The sequence below is a fragment of the Protopterus annectens genome, chromosome 12.part0 (genome assembly GCF_019279795.1).
Source record: "Protopterus annectens isolate FY-2018-M chromosome 12.part0, PAN1.0, whole genome shotgun sequence".
NCBI classification, from domain to species: Eukaryota; Metazoa; Chordata; order Ceratodontiformes; family Protopteridae; genus Protopterus; species Protopterus annectens.
In genome coordinates this window covers 945,922,644-945,940,566 of record NC_056746.1, presented here as the reverse complement: position 1 = coordinate 945,940,566, position 17,923 = coordinate 945,922,644, and the positions used below count along the sequence as shown (strand labels likewise).

The 17,923-nt window shown below is 39.5% G+C and overlaps 1 protein-coding gene across 1 annotated transcript in view; it reads left to right on the top strand.

The window, feature by feature from the left end:
- Window positions 1–17,923, top strand: part of CTSZ (cathepsin Z) — a 245,291-nt gene that overhangs the window by 103,033 nt on the left and 124,335 nt on the right. The window contains exon 4 of the mRNA XM_044089976.1: window positions 7,549–7,699. Coding sequence (XP_043945911.1) covers window positions 7,549–7,699 — 151 coding nt within the window. The remainder of the gene's footprint in view (window positions 1–7,548; window positions 7,700–17,923) is intronic.

Here is a 17,923-nt window from a genome sequence, read left to right as displayed (position 1 = left end):
TATGCTGGAGAGTAGATCAGACAAGGATCGTGTTGTGTAAGGTGGAGGAGAGAGAAGAGAAATACTGAACAAGGCATTGAACTTTATTAATATTGTTGAATTTTGCTGGCAGTATGTCATACATAATTCCAATATAATCTGGGTAGCATCTCCTTCGGTTGCCTTACATATTTTACCATTTGCAGGGCTGTGAAGTTTGTTGTTTCATACTAATCCTGGCTGGGTATTCAGGAAATGCACGTGTTGTCTTCAAATAAACAAACAGTGAAATGAACTGAACTGTAGCTTGCCTTGCTGTCATATACGTTTATCTAGATGTGCTGTGACATTGATTGTTGACTTTCCTTTCAAACAACTGGAGCTGATCAGGATTCTAAGTCACTTTTAAGCACTTAATAAGCATAAAACAGCAAATTGAAAACAATTTCCTAGTGCTGGCATTTCCTTTTTACATTTTTGTAATATCACAGGTGTTGCAGCTAAATAAAGAACTGGTAGAGGTACATCTACGTTGTAGCATGTGGACTACAAACAGTCTTCTGGTTTTTGTGGATGTCATTAGTCAGAGTTTTAACATGTTAATGATATTTTTCTTCTCATTTTGTTTTTCTCATCATTAATCAGCCATTGGTTTTGGCCCAGATGATTTCTGGCTGGGGGGGGGGGTGGTGCAGGGGTGGGAGTTGTATAATCTCTGACCATTTGCTGTTGTCTGTTGGGTAACAGTTTACTTTAACTGGAAATTAGGAGTTTAGTGAGTAGAGTTATTCTCTAATTTGTGAATCTTACAAGATTTTAGAGAATCCTGTGTACCTTGTCACATACTTTTATTATTTGTACAATAGGTGGTACATGAGGAATATCAGCAGTCCATTAATTAAGATACCAGCGGTACACATGGCATTTTGGTAGTATATACATCAGTTTATTTTTCCAGTGTTGGACAGGTAGTACTGATAGCTTTTTATGGGGGGGCTTTTGAGTTAAAAAGAGAGCCAACTGCGTGTTCATGTAACTTATACTTAAGAGTGCCTAGTGACTACATGTGTAAGCCAGGAAGGTTTCATCCCTTGATCTTGAGTCGTCGTCCCCCATCCTTCAAAGTAGTGCATATGTTTATTTTCATAAACTTCCCAATCTAATATTGTGAGAGGGGTAAATTGCCTGCCAATTCGGGAATGCTTAACAGGTGTTCAGCACAACAGCTGTCATTGTTACATTAGTGGCCTGCCCATTTTACAGAGAAAATAATCCACATATGTATGTAGTTATAAATCACTTTATGTCCCTGCATATTTTTAACAGAAGATTTCTACCAAATAAATTTATTGCAAAATTAGAAACATAAACTAGTCATAATTTGCACCTCCCGTACTTAATTCTTGGCAGCATTTTTTAACTTTACTCAGCGTTTGCATTTTTTTTTTCTGTGTGTCAGAGGTCTAGCACATTCTGATCTACTTAAGAGGTAAACAAACTGACAAACACTTTCAGTTCTTGGTTTCAGCACTGTAAATTTTTGCCTTTCTTCTGCTGTTAGGGAATAGCTAATCCAACTCTTTACCCATATATAGCAGTGGTCCTAGTTCTCACTGCGTACATGCGAGGGGGAAACTGTCCCTGAGTTACAAAAAGGAGAATAAAACTTCTCTACCTTTTTGTGTGGAAAATGTGACTAATTCTTGTGTTATGCTTTCTTCATGTGTCTCCTTTTCACTGTGGTCACTTTAAGAACTAATATTTCAGTGGTTCATGTGACGTCCCCACTGTGGGCCAGTAATCAAGGAGCCTGAAAACTCACCACTGACACTGGAGAGGGATGTTCACTTGGAACACAAATGGATGCTCCCAGTATTTCCAGATGCAGCTTTCTGCATCAAGCATAATTTCCCTTAAGAGCACACAGGGAACACAGTCCGGCATCTGGGTTCCCCCTCTGTCAGGATCCCCAGTAAGACTCCCCACTAGCACAGCTGTACAGTTGAGTCCTCAGCCAAGTGGCCTATAAAATGTAGAAATCCAGATAATCCATTGTAGAAGTAAAGCAGTATGTATGTACACATTAGTGTTTATGGTAAATGGGGCAAAATAGGTAGATAATGGGGCATTGGAATGGCTGCAGGGGGACTCTGGTGCTATATTTTAGTTGTCTGTTCAACAGCTTGTGTTTGAATGTTGGTATCCCACAATTCCATTGGAGTGGGTGGGGTTTCATGATTATGTATGCAAATTTGATGTTAATCAGCGTACAGATTTGTACCTATTTTTCATGGACCTTGTCCAGATTTTTGATGTTTCCAGGTTGAGAGGTATGCTCCTCAGACATTGCTTAGGGCACTCACCTAGCAGGCAGGTGCACTCAAGGCCTTTGGGATGCCCAGCACCTTCCCTTAGACATCAACGAGAAGGAAATGATGGCAGTACAAAAGGCTCTGATATCCTTCAAACCCCATCTCAGGCCAGGGGTTCTCCTTATCAAAACAGACAACACCACTGTAATGTGGTACATCAACAAACAGGGAGGGACCCAATCTTCACCTCTGTGCAGGCTAGCCATGAACCTCTGGCTGACTGCCTCTTCCGTGGGACTACACCTGATAGCCCAATACCTACCAGGGATCAACAACTCCCTGGCAGACCACTTAAGCAGAAACGTACTGGACACACACAAATGGCAGCTCCACAGAAAAATCTTTTTGCAAGTCAATCAGGAGTGGGGAACTCCGGAGGTGGATCTCTTTGCCTTGCACCTCAACCACCAGTTAAAAAAATTCTGTAACAGGGAGTATCACCCACCTAGCGTGGAAAATGGATGCCTTGACCTTCCCCTGGAACTCCCTCTTTCTGTATGCATTCCCTCCTCTGCCTCTTATTCCCAAGGTACTGATCAAGATAAGGGAGGAGAGACCAAAGGCTATCCTCATTACTCCAGACTGGCCTAGGCAGCATTGGTACCCTTTACTGCACAGCCTGACATCACACCCTCCCAGGCAGCTTCCTCTGATCTCAGATCTCTTGCTCAGTTGGGGGAGGGGGTACTGCACCCAGACTTGCAGACTCTCAAACTGTCAGCATGGCTTATACTCTAAAAATAAACAAAGGGCCCCTGTTAAGCAAACAGTTCCTAGACATTATCACAGAAAATCGTACGCAGAGAAATGGAATAGATTCTGCTCCTGGAGCCAGTTCAAAGGGGGCAGTTCCTCACAACCTTCCATCCCTCTTATCCTGGACTATCTAGCGGAGTTACTCAATAGTGGCCTCTCCTTCTCTTCAATTAAGATCCATGCCTCAGCCATTTCAGCTCATTTCTATACAGACCTGCCCCTGTTCTCACATCCTTTGTTTAAACAATTCCTCAGAGGGGGCTTCTAATATCAGACCTCCCAGAAGGCCACCCACACCAGCCTGGGACCTGAATTATGTTTTGGAAAAACTAACCTTACCACCCTTCAAACCTGCTGCTTCAGCATAACTGAAATACCTCTCCAGGAAGACTGCTTTCCTACTAGCTATCACCTCAGCCTGAAGGGTTTCAGAACTTCAGGCATTGATGGACATTGAGCCCTTCATCATTTTCCATGCAGACAGGGTCTCCCTGAGGACTAACCCCTCCTTTATGCCCAAGGTGGTATCTAATGTGACTCTCAAACAGGCCATACATCTACCCACCTTCTTCCCTAAACCTCAAAACAAGGGGGAAAGAATTCTGCACTGACTAGACGTGCACAGACAGCTCAGAAACTACCTGGACGATACCAAAGCTTTCAGGAAAACAGATCAACTTCTTGTCAGCTTTGCCCCAGGGGCAGAGGGGAATCCCATTTCCAAGCAAACAATTTCCAAATGGATATCACACTGCATCCTTTTCTGCTACAGATTACATGGGAAGCCACCCCCTAAGTCTGTTCATACCCATTCCACTAGGGCAGCCTCCACTTCCACAGCATTCCTCAGAGGAGTTCCCATCAGGGACATCTTGGAAGCTGCCACCTGGACTTCCGTCCATACCTTTACAAAGCATTACCACCTACCTCTTTTCTCTAAGGCTAGGGCAGGGTTTGCCTCTGCAGTGCTGCAGGGCTTGCTGACCCAGGCCTAGGTCTCTTACTAATCCAACCACTCCTCTCGTCAGCTTTGGGAATCTTCCCACAGGTGATGACTGCAACAGTGAAACATGAAGAACATAGTACAGTTGTGTACACTTACCATAAATGTAGATCTTCGAGTGTATTCACTGTTGCAGTCCTGGTCTCCCTCCTTCCCCCTTATATCCTCTTTCCTTGGGGAGACATAAGCTGCTTATGGTGGCTTTTTGCCACCAGGACCACATTACCTTATTTTCTGGGGCTTCTGACTAGTTAAGGCAAGAAAAACTGATGTAATGGCATCGGCTGCCTTGTTTTATAGCACTGATGACCTGACATCAGTCAACAAGCAATAGCAGCAGACTCAGAAAAACACTGACTCTGTTATTTGGGCCAGCCAAGGGCTACCACACCAGGGATAACCCACAGGTGATGACTGCAACAGTGAATACACTCAAACATCTACATTTATGGTTAGTGTACGCAACTGTACTTTCTCCATCTTCCTGACCCCCAATGAGGGGGAGATATTATACACTCACAAGTGATAGACCTACTTATTCAACTTGAGCTTGGATTGGTTTCTGACCCCAAATAATGCTGACTATTCTGCAGGTGTTCTATCCTGGGAGAGGCAAGAAAACCAGATACCAGAAAATCATACTTTTCAAATGGAAAGGATGTTCTCTTTGGTGCAGCTGAGGTCAGCAGATATGTGTGGAGTCCGACAATTGCAGATCTATACATGTAATCAATTTTAAAGAGGGCCATTCCTCCTTTGGAACAGGGTATATATAATCTTGGTATGCACTGATTTTTATAAATCATTTGGTGAGCATGAAGCGTCCTTCTTATTTTCCTATCTAATCTATCCAATACGTTTTAGGGTCAGTCAGTCACTCCAAAACTGTAAGTTAGGCCAGGAAGAGCAAACTGGTTTATGGGTTGGATTTTGTTCCTAGATGCCAATGCTGTTTTCAGGATTAATTTAAGTCTTTTTAAAGTGCAAAGTGTTCCTTACTAAGTTATTCACAATTGTTCATGTTTTATTGTTGATCCTTCATCAATTCTCAAATATATGTAAACTCCCTCTTGCTCAAGTTCTTTTATATCACATTCTTGTCCCAAACTGCTGTTTTCCTGGTGCTGCAGTTTTGCCGCTTTATAGATTGCTTTTGCACATTTATCAAGACCAAATGACATTCTTATATCATCTGAAAAACTTTTGACAACTTGCAGTTGTGCTTTCAGTTCCTCATCTGATGAGCTATATAGTTTTAAATCATCGACAAAGAGAAGATGAGAAGTCATTACACTTTGTTGTTTTCTAGGGCCCAAATTATAGCCATGGTCTAAGCTGTTAAGTAGACAGCTTAATGGGTTAAGGACAGGGTAGAACAGCAGCGGTGACCAGAGAGTCACCCTGGAATATCCCCTTTTGAATTTTTAAACCTGAAATAATAATTTACCATTTGGTTTATCCACTGAACCCAAAGTTTTGCCAAATGTCTAGCTCTGTTTATAGCACATTGCGGAATAATAGGAGTGCCCATTTACCCCTGCCTGGATGATTGTCTCATCCAGCTAAAAAAACTTACTGGAACTTCAAACAGCCTTACAGGCTACCATTGCTGCTTTCAGAGCGCAAGTCCCAACTTCAGTGCCCAGACAAGAATTCTGTTTCTCTTAATTTAAAAAAAAAAAAATTCTCATTTTGGGTGCACTGATAGACTATATATTACAGGAAGACTTCTTACCCAAAACAAGATGTCCTTTCTGTTAGACAGTCTACTCAGCTTTACTGCCAAGGCAGATAGTCACAGCAAGTGAATATCTAATGGCCTTTGGGTTCATGAGATCATGCATTCGTATGATTCCCCTGGCAAAACTACACATGAGGAAACTTCATTGCTTCCTGAAAAACTCCTGGGAGCAACCGTCTCAATCCTTGGAAATCTTGTGGCTCTTTTTTATCTTGCTTGGCAAGAGAGCTACTTCGTTGGAAAGACACCATCAAGCTGAATCCAAAAACAAATTTCTCTACCAGAGACAGACAGTCACCACAGACTGTTCTGAAATAGCCTGGGGACTTGGGGCCCTTGAAGATGCAAGGTGTCTGGACCCCTGAGCAAAGAAAACTTCACATAAAGCAGAAGGAGTTGCTTGCATTTTTTTGTAGCAATGAAAGCTTTGCAAACCATCTCATTCCTCAGGATCACTGCAGATTTGGACAGACAACACTGCAGTAATGTGCTACATAAGCAATCAAGGGGGAACTCATTTGTACTCCTTTGTAGTCTAGTAGTAAAGATTTGGATCTTGGCACAACAGTTGCAATTTACAATGATATCATACTGCACCGTGGGCTGGAGCAACACCTAAACAGATTCTTTGAGCAGGGGACATTTTGGATGCCAGTGAATGGATAATAAAAATGGAGATCTTCCTAGATATCACCCATCACTGGGGACATCCCAGTACAGACCTTTTCACTCCTCACCCAGACAGATAACTTCCAAAGTTCTGTTCTGTAACCCAGTAGACAGGGACATGAAAAGCAGATGCCTTCTCCTTCATATGGACAGGACTGTTTCTTTATGCCTTTCCATCCTTTTTTCTGATTCCCAAGGTAATGTTAAATGTAAGGTCAGACAGGCCAAGCACAGTACTCATTGTTACCTTGACCAGAAGAGAACTTTGGTTCTCCATCCTCCTGACCCTCAATCAGGGGGAGATATTACACACTCACATGTGATAGACCTACTTATTCAAGTAAAGGGGTTGGAGCTTGGATTGTTTTCTGACCCCAAATAATGCAGACTGTTCTGCAGGAGTTCTATCAGAGAGAGGCAAAAAAAAAAACAGATACCAGAAAATCATACTTTCCAAATGGAAAGGATGTTCTCTTTGGTGCAGGGGGAAAGACGTTAACCATTCACTGGCAGACATAAACCTAGTGTTACGACATCTGTCTGTATCGTTTCACCAAGGAGGGAGGGAAAGTATTTTAGATGAGTAGCTATTATCCACCATCATCCTCTACTTTTACTACTTACACATAGTTGGTACCTTCTCATATGCCTGTCCAAAAAAGTTTACCTTGACATCTGGAAGGATCATGCTGTCCTCAGGCATCAGACTTCTGCTCACTGTCTAGATGGACCTGAAGATGGTGCCAACAGATACCCATTATATACCCTGATGTTCAAGTGTTGGCCATTGAACATGTGTCAGCTAGGAGTGATTAAAAGACTCTGGAAATTGGTCCCGTCATGGGCTTCTGCATGGCAGGAATGCCCAAAGGTCAGTACTGCCATGCTGATCTACTCTAAAACCTACAATTATGGTAAGTGCTATACATTTGTCCTTTCATGGGATTTTTTTTAATAGAATGTAATCAGAATCATATACACCCTTATAAATTATGGCACTGCTAAATACTGCTAATTTCAATCTGCAGATTGTACTCCATTCAACCAGTGTGGCACCTGCACCACATTTGGCAAGTGTTTTGTGATTAAAAACTACAATGTCTGGAAGGTGGGAGACTTTGGTTCCGTCAGTGGCAGAGAGAAGATGATGGCAGAGATATATGCAAATGGACCAATCAGGTAAAAAAAAAGTCACTTTTGCTAAGCTCTCATCTCCTCTGTTTTCCTGTTTAGTTTGTATAGCTTATAGAAAGAGTGACTTGTAGGAAAAAAGATTTTAAACAAAGAATTATCAGATGTATACTGTGTTTTGAAACAGCAGTGACAGGGCTCAGGAGGATTTTGGGGTGGTGACAGGAAAATAAAAAAACAGTTAAAGAAAGCGGACTGATATGGGTAACAGTAATGTGTGCTAAATGGGGTTTTTTTTGGCAGTGTAGAAAAGATAGAGCTTCATTTTACTATCTGCAGTCCTTGAAATGTATGGGGGGGATCCTAATTTACTATGAATTTTTACACCTTTACACCTATATTTACCCGTGAACTGTTTGTAAGTGGCCATGTTATAGGAGGTAATCCAGCAGCTCTCTGTGCCAGTGACATGGGTTTGAGGTTGGAATGATGACTAGAAAGGCATTGATGGTGTTTCTAGCAGGGAAAGTAGTGGTGCTAGCACCACTGAATCCTAGTTTATTTGTTCTTAAGTTTAAATTCATTTTTTGCTGTTATTGATTTTTGTACTCTCTTTATATAAATTGTCTCTATTTCAGCATGTTTCCCATTTCACTAAACTGTAATTATGTGCAGCCATGCAAATATACTACATAGAATGAAATAGTATTGTGTAAGTACTTGCCTTATGCCCAGGTCATGGCTGAAAAGAATCTTCAACCCCCCCCCCCCCCCCTACAGAAAAAAAATAAAGTAAATTAAATAAATAACATAATTATGTGTAGGAGCATTACTGCTTTGCGAGGAACTATGTGCTAAGATTCCTGAAGCTGTACTGCAGCCATGATAAGGTGGGAGAAAACATGGTTGCAGGTGCTGTTGATTTTTTAGTTTGATTTTGGTAAGCATTTCAGTTAGTTGTTCATGTACAAAGCACAGTTACAACCTGAACAAGATAAGAGTAAAACCAGAAAAAAAAGTGAAGTGCTTAACTAGGCAGCAAATAAACTGTACAATTGAATAATTTAAACGTGTTTGAGACATCTAGAGAATCTAAGGGCAACCACTTGCCATTAAAGTAAGATAAAAATAGCAGTAATTCAGCAACTAGAATTGATGACCATGTTCAAAGTCACATTCTGCTGGCTGTCAGAAGTCATCTTTACAAGTAATGAAAAACTCTACCTGTGGGATATATGACAACACAAGTTTATTTATATGTGTAAGCAGAAGAAGCCGGGAAAACTGTAGTCCAGAAATTGTTATGCCACACACACCTGTCAGTGAAACAGTGAAGCTGATGTTTATCTCACTCAACAGATGGACCACCTAGTATCCCAAGAGTAAAGTTAGTAGGAGTACTTCCAGACAAAATCCAAATTATATGAAGTCTAACCAGAGAAAGTGTAAAGCAGACCTGTCAGAAAACAGAACCCACTGATGCTAAATTTGTAGCAGACTTATCTTTTCCCACAGACCAGTCCCATCAAGCAGTTGTCCTAATAGATAAGTAGACAAAACTACTACTAAGACAATGTAGTTCCCAAAAATGCTGAATAGTGACCAACTATATATTATATAAAATAATAGCAACTTTATCCAATGTAGTTTCAGGAAAGTAGTTTCAGTCTAAACATCTGAACAAATCAGTCATGGTAATCTAGACATGAAAATAACTAATACTTGAATGCAAGTTTAATTTGTAGGCATCTGTGTAATGATTAAGCAAGCTGGTGAAATGGCTGTAAGCAGCAACTTAGACAAGACTGGATTTTAATCCATAGACGACTGTCTTGAATTACTGCTTGATAAAGAAATGGTGCTCAGCTATACAAGTGTAAAAAATATCATGACATTATTTTCAATGAGAGGCTGTTGTAACAGTAAATCATAACATTTATGTTTACCCACCTTCTGATTCTCATTGCCCAGCCAGACTTTCCAGGTTATTGCTCCCTTCCCTTCAAGGGCCATGGCAGTCTTTTTGCCAAAGCAGGATGCCCATGTAAATGGCAAGAGACTACCTTGTATGTCCCGTGTTGTTCCTCCCTTTCTTTGATTCTGTGAGCCAGGAACCCCCCACTAGGGAAGTATATGTTTATGGTAGGCAAAGCAGCACTTGTGATGTATAATGCAGTAATATCCACAAATATTGTGAGCTTTTGCAGGTGTAGTGAATAACTGCAATACTATAAGAGATTGCAGCTGAATAAAAATATGTGGCAAGTATATCGTGGCAAATATTTCAACAAAAGTATTGCTTTGCTAAGAGCAGTACTATCCGTTATTAAAAAAAATATGTGTAGAAGCACCCAAATACAGAAAAGCTATCCGAACAAGAAGTATAACTTCCCATCGGGGAAAGAAGGGAGGAAAGCTTTCCTGTTAAATTGTCTGTCCTTGAAAATCTGTTTTTTATTGTAATTAATTATTTTGCACAACTGAACTGAAGGTGGTCACTGTAGCACTAAATCATAACATTTTGGTAGATTTCCAAGCAGTATTAAAAGGATTGTGGGAGATGGGAGAGTTTTATTTATTTATCTATCTTTTTTGTCTAGGTTAGTTCCACTAGGCTAGTGGTGTCTATTCAGGGGAGACCCAAGTGGGTATTTGTACTACTAGGGGAAGTTTGGTCAGGGCATCAGGGAACTTCCCCTTCTAATTTTGATATATGCAGTGGGATTGTTTACATTCACCTGAGCTACCACCAGCTCAGGCAGATAGGACCATTGTTTAATGTCTTATCGGAAGGACGGCATACACAGGAGTGCAGCACACCCCTTACTGCACTGCATTATCAACATTGTCTACTTGGAGTGGAAATAGAACCCACAGCCTTCTGCACCGAAGGCAAATGTGCTACCTGTAGTATCACTAACACTGATATGAGGAGTTTCCAAACTAAAACGAAATTCAGTAGTAAATATGTCATATATTTGACCAACTGTGGTATATAGAACTGCTGGAAAAAGATGATTGTCTAGAGTCAGCATTAAGATAAATATATAAAGCTGTGATAAATAAGTGTTTGGTACAGTGTGAGTCTTTTTCTACACTCTGGACACATAGTAAACGTTTATGTACATCCTTCATGCATCATCACGAGTTTACGTATGTCTGTGGCACGTCTACGAAGCTACTAACATTTCCCTAAGCCTGCTATGTTTGTGCTACAAGTTGAAAACTAAAAACATTTCCATGCACAAAACAGAGACATGTACAAACCTAAATCTCACTAGCCCACCTAAAACAGCCCCAGAGCTAAAGTCTACTTTTAGAGAAGTAAATTTACATTTTCTTTTCACTTCGGAATCTCCCCACAAAACTGCCTATCTAAATCAAACCCTTAAAAATTAAAATAACTAAGAAAATAAAAAAAATGTCCATAACTAGTCAGTCATAAAAACATAATTTCTGGCAAACTGGACTAAATTCTTTCTAAAATGAGCTAAAAGCAACTAACATCATTATACTATAAAATTATTAAATCCTGGCGTTATATTCAATATATACTAAACTGCATAAAAAATACAGCAAAAATAATGGAAGGAAAACCACCACAACTGAATATTCCAAGGATAAAAATACCCTTTATTAACAAGAGGTTAGCACTTTCGTGCAATAAGTACTTCTTCAAACCTAAACATTAAAACCAAAAAACATCTTTATATACATAATAGAAACAATGAATTCACATAGCAACCACCAATTAACATCCAAATAAGTTAATGATTCAATTTTCGTAACTTTAAAATCAGCCTAAGGGGAACACTTTCAGTCAGACCAAAATACATACCTAATAGCAAAGTAATTATCTACTCTTGTTTCAGCAACTTCAGTTCTGTCTCTGAAAGGACCATCCCTTAAATTCTTATATACTAACTGCAATACCTGAAAGAGAAAAGAATGACCAGGATTCTCTCTGACATGTTTGTAAAGTGCATTAAAGTCCACATTTCTCCTAATTTCACGTAAGTGGTCCAAAATTCTGTCTTTCAAACTATGGTTTGTATTCCAATATGAAAACCTGAAATAGTCTTTACAGGTTTGTTTTTCCATTTTTATCCGTGGAATCTTCAGTTGTGGTGGTTTTCCTTCCATTATTTTGGCTGTTTAGTTTTGTGGATTGACTGTTGGCTCCATACTGATTCTTATTGTTTGTTTACATAAAAAATTAACTGATATCACAAAAAAATTGAGTATCTTAGAACTACAATAGACAGCCATCTAAGACACATTCCATTCACAAAACTCAAGGAACTTAATATAAAGCCCTATTCAGTAGATAGCACAGGAAAAACAATGTAGCCAATTTTAATCAATTGGAAATACTAATTTAAATTTAAAAATGCAAAAAAAAAAACATATACAAGTGAATTGGCAGTCATGTTGGTGGTGGTGTCTTTTTTTTATTATGCAGTAAGTAATAAACTCATGTTGCTGTTTAATACTTGGTGACTCTTGAGTTGCCTTGCCTGCCCTTAGTACACATTTGTCTTTGGAAGCTCCTCCTGGTCTTGTCTCATCTGCCTATTCTACTGAGCACTAGAAGATTAAACTGAAAGTCCTTCCCCTTAGACTGCTAAAGCTTGAGTTGCCTCTATTTCATACCTTCCTTCCTGCTTAGTTCACAGTCCAATACCTAGAATTATCAACGCTACTTTTTCATTGAACTTTTAAAATCTGCAAAGTGCGTAACAAGGCTACTTTTTGCTAGAGACTGTTTGCATATTTAGTGTATTCTACTGTAAATACATACTTCCTAAGCACTGGACAAGATGGAATGGCTGCCTGATAGTATCACTTCTGTTGCCCCCTTTTTAGCACTAGGTCTACTAAGATAGTGTACTAACTGCTTTATGCTCACAGATAATGAATTTATTCTCCATGCTCATTCTTCCTGAATTTCATCTGAGATGTGTCAATATATGTGGCTTTTTTCTCACCTAAAAACTTCCCCTGTGAGCTTCTTAAATTTCCTCCACAATTGTTCAATAATCACACTAAAATAATACTGAGGCTGTAATAGAATAACTCCCAGTGCCTCCTAGAAAGAAGATTGTGTCAGCAAAAATCAGGCCACTCATCCACCTTGTGGATATCTACTATAAAGAGTCACCCTGATCAAAACCACTCCAGATTTATCACTCTAAACAACAGCAGCAACAAAAACATTTTAGTACTAGATAGTTTATTGTCAGGCACACTGACTTGTTACTCATATAAGTTGGTCAAGGAGAGGGTTACAGTAAGTTGTCCTTCAGGCTCCAGGATTTCTGACGTTAGAAGGTCCTAGGGACCCTAACGTCTGTCAGATATGATTATGACATGGTATTGGTACTTTTTAGGGAAAAAAACCCACAAGGCATGTAGCGAGATGTTTCAGAACTTTCCATGCACTTTACAATTGCAAGTAAGGCAGTGGTCCTGATTGTAATCCTTCCTTCACCTCAAACGATGCTTAAATATAATGAAAATATAATTGATTTTAATTACTGACTAAATACTTGGTGTCATTCCAGAAGGATTCATCATGTGTCAGCATGGAGTGAGATGCTTGAAAGTCCAGCCTGCACCTCTTGTTCAAAGGCTTCTGCATGCTACTAGTTAAAGCCTTTGCTGCCCCAGTACCATTTTTAGGTAGAGTTCAGGTGGTGGACATTCCTGCATAAAATAACCAATGAGTTCTAAAACTAGATCACATTAGGCTGGCTCTCTGCAATGCCAGAAGTCTAAACAATAAATTGCCCGATAATGAGGCACTCCCGCATTTGGAAAACCATCTATGTCTGTGTAGTTACTGAGAAGTGGTTTAAATGTAAACAGTGCACTCCTTCCATGCGTTGGTTTTGCCTTTTTCATGTCTTCAGACCCAGTGGCAAATGAGGTGGTGTTTCCATATTTGTCAAAGAACATATTATCTCCAGGCAGATCCTCAGGATTCCACAAACTGAACTTATTGAACTACAGATCACTGTTTGATAGGATTCATTTTAAATTAGCAGCTTTTTGCAGAACACTTCCTTTGTCCCCTGGTGACCGTGCAACATTCCTCAGTGTTCTCAGTGATCTCCCTATTAGCAAAAATGTCTTTATTTTGGGTGACTATCACTACCTTTCAGTAAACTGAGACACTTATACCCCTAGTGTAGTACAGAAATTCTTAAACTTTATAAACAAAAACTCCCTTAAGCAGTTGCTAAACAAACCTAGTAGGAGTCGCAGCATTCTTGACAGGATTCTTACAAGTGTGGCTGTCTGTTGCACTACTCCTGTAGTGTTTCCTTCTTCAGAGAAGTCTGACCACAAACATGTGACCTTATTCAATAAACTCCCAAAAGGCCCTACAGCAAACCATGCTGAATTCAATAACTACAAATATGCCATCTTCAACCTACTGTATGATGAAGTATCAGAATTCACTTTTGAATATACTACTCCTAAACTAGATACAACAGGTCATTAAGGAATATACACCCATTTAGAAAAAATGCATAGATCTAACAGTCCCTAACAGAACAAAGTATCATGGAAAATTCAAAAATAAACCCCTCTGGTAGTTCACCACCTTAAATATACTCTGCATCAAAAGAATCTCTATAAACTGTACATCGGATACAAAAGCCCTCTTCTAAAAAAATATCAAAAGCACTGGGAAAAAAATCTGAAAAACACAGTTGGGTCCATTAATGTTGCCAGTAACTTATGCCTTATGCTTGCATCTGAAGCCAAAGATATAGAAGTCTTTCTATGGTTTTGTTATAAAACTAAGAAACAATTGTCTGCATTGCTCTGAATTTATTCATAATGACACCACCTGATCTGACCTAACAGACATTAACAGTATCCTTGCAAATACATGCAGTGACAGCTTCATCCCCAAGATTTCTATCCAAAGCCCTGAAGTACCTAAATCCCTTACTTCCTCATTTATATCTATAAAGATCTTTTAGTGAAAGTGCTAACCAAGACCTCCATATGATCTGACAATATGTCCGTTTGCTTAATTAATAGTTTTAAGCATGCCCTTGCAGACCCACACCTTAAACTGCTTAGCTGGTTTAGTCCCTGATGAGTGGCATGCTGCTGTTATAATGCCCCTCCATAAGGGTGGCCTTACAACTGACCAAGATAATTACAGACCTATCACTCTAACAGGCCTACATTGCAAAGCCTTGAAATGTATTCCAACTGACCTTGTAATGTACAATGTCAAGAATACAGATAGACCTGACTCCAGTAATTTGACTTAGTGAAGGGTAGAGCCTGTGAAGTGAATCTGGTAAACTTCTTTAAAGGGGTCACAGTGGCTGTGATGGTGTATCTTGACCTGGCCAAGGACTTCAGTACCATTCCCCATGCTGGCGTCATACAGAAGTTACATTATTTAAACATAGCCCATTTTTGATAAGATGGATAGCAAACAGTTTGAAAGATAGAACCCATACAGTGCAAGTTGTAAGTGTCTCATCAGAAAATAAGAAAGTGACCATTGGTGCCCCACAGGACTTGGTGCTAAGATCTCTCCTTTTTGGCTTTTTCTTCTCAGACCTTCAAGAGGAGAGCCAAGACTTGTGGCTAACAAAGTTTGTAGATGACTGTAAAATGGGGATTGTTTTTAAATCTTCCTCTGACACCCAAACCCTTCAGAATGAATTATTCCTAATAAACTCTTGGTGTACTAAACATGGGCTATAACTAAATGCTAAAAAGTGTATACCATCACTTTTGGTAGGCAGTGTCTTCCCTAATCATACTGTATTGACAAACAATAGTCGTGGACCTGGAAACCTGGGTTGGTAACACCCTCTCTTTCAACCATAATGTAAAATGTTGCCAAAAAATCTTTTATTTAGCACAGCTAATTGCTAAAGGAATATCATCAATATATAAAGAGATGATACTGCCTTATACTCCGCATTGGTCAGGCCAGTTATTGAGCAAAGTGCATCCTTTGGTATGTATCTCACTTAACATACCAAACAATTAGAAAGCCCCCCCCAAGGGCCCTAACCTGAAAAATTGCAGGCTTAAAGTCCCTGAACTATCAGAAGAGCCCAGAAGCACTCTCCATTTTTTTTCTGTGTCTTAAAGACTTTTTGAGTGGTGGTCTCTGTCTTGTTTACTGTGTCATTAGAGACCTAGTTGTCCTGAACCTCTTGTATCTCCTGCATCTAACAGCACCACCAACACTAGACTCCGGGACCTAAATGTTCTGTAAACATTATGGCGGGGGGGGGGTTTATAACCCTCTTCATCCCTAACCTCTGTAATAAACTTCTCCATGTCAAGCAGTGCAGCTCACAAACTATATAACTGGATGAGTATTCACAAACTTACTGCAGGACTGACTTTTGTGGCCCTTCTGGAGAAAGGAGATGCAGCCTGAAGGAGTGTATTAGCAAGACATAAATGGGTATTAAACACAGTAGCCTTGGCATATCTATGAATCTACTAAGTTTAAGTTATCCTAGGAGGGCATGAAGAGTAAACAATAAATTCTGTTAGTGGCAATGTGGTGTAAATATAATAATAAAGAGCTTTGCAATGTTATGCTTATTGAAATGAAAAGGATGTAAAATACAACTGCACTAGAATGCTTATTAAGTGAAAGTTAGGCATTATAACAATGCTTTGAAATAATATGGCAATATAGCCACTGTAACATCTCCTTAATATGTTATGCTGTACATGTAAGATGGTCATAAAACAGAAATATAAATCATTATTTCTTACATAGAGAATTGATAACATGCTCTCAGTCAAAGCCATAAAATCCAGTCTAGAACTTTTTTCGTAGTCCTTTCTGCTAAAGAATCAGTCATGGCAAGCATAAAGGAGTTCTGCAGCTAAATGAATTATTTTATTTTTATTTATTTAATAGACTTTATTTGAGGAACAATGCCAGTTATGCCATTAATAGTCTCAGTTCTAAGATTAACTGAACAATAATAATGACATTTTATAATGAAATTCAAATATGCTTATTCAAAGGAGAGTTATATTTTTCTTTGAAGATGTCAGTGACGCAACAGGTACCACACTCGCCTGTACTGCAGGTGGCTGTGGGTTCTATTCCCACAGAAGGTAAATGGATTACCAAAAACGTGGTGCTGTACTCCTGCATGTGTTGCCCTTAGGATGACATGTTAAACTTACGCCCTATCTGTCCGAGTTGGGGGAAAAGAGTAGGGGAAGTTCCCTGATATCCTGACCAAATTTCCCCTAGTAGTATAAATACCACTTCAGGTTTCTCACAAAGAGGCCACTTCCATAGTGTAGGTTGTAGGTGTTTGAATGATCATTGCTGCAGTAGGTTTATATATATATATATATATATATATATATATATATATATATATATATGGGTTTTATCCTGCCAAGGATATAACAGCTGACCAGCTTCCAAAGCTTCAGGGCACCTTCCATGTGCTCAAACTGTCAAACAGCTTGAGCTGAGGTGACTAAAAGACAAGTTTGGGCACCACAACCTTCAGAGCCTTCCTGCCAGCAGAGAAATGGAGACTGAGCCTTGAAAGGACAATGCTAAGAACAACAAAAAATAAATGTCCATACACTGGTGTAAAAACACACCAAAAAATAATGGAGATGAAGTGAGGGAGCAGCAGCTGCAGCACTGATCATTCAAACATCTACTGTTATGGACATTAACTTACACAGTTGTACAGTGTTCTTCACATTGATCACTGCTGCAGTAGTCTTAGATGTATTGGGTAGATTATCCTAGCTTACTACATTTGGGAGGTAGAAGAAGAAGAGTCTAGGAGCCCCTGGAGAATGCTACTTAAAAAGCCTGACTTGGAACTTTAGAAGGAATCAAGCGTATAGTGCCTTGTAAAAGTATGAACACAGGATCAAGTAGCAGCTTCTGGAATACTTCTAGAATCCAACACTTTGTAAGAAGCCATAGATGAAGTGAAGGCCATGGTAGAATTGGCCTTTACCCTGCCTTCTTACCTTCACAAGAAATGAACAATTGATCCAAGCATCTGAAAGATTTAGTTCTGTCAAGATACTACCCGAGTTGTCTGTGAACATCCAGGTTATGGAATATCTAGTCTTCCTCGATTTTAGGTTCAGGAAAGAAAAGGGGGGATGAACAGTTTGGCTTAAAGTAAATTCTGATACCACATTAGGCATAAAAGAAGGATTAGTTGTCAGAGAAACCCTGTCCCTATGCAAAATGAGATAGGGTTAACTGACTGTAAG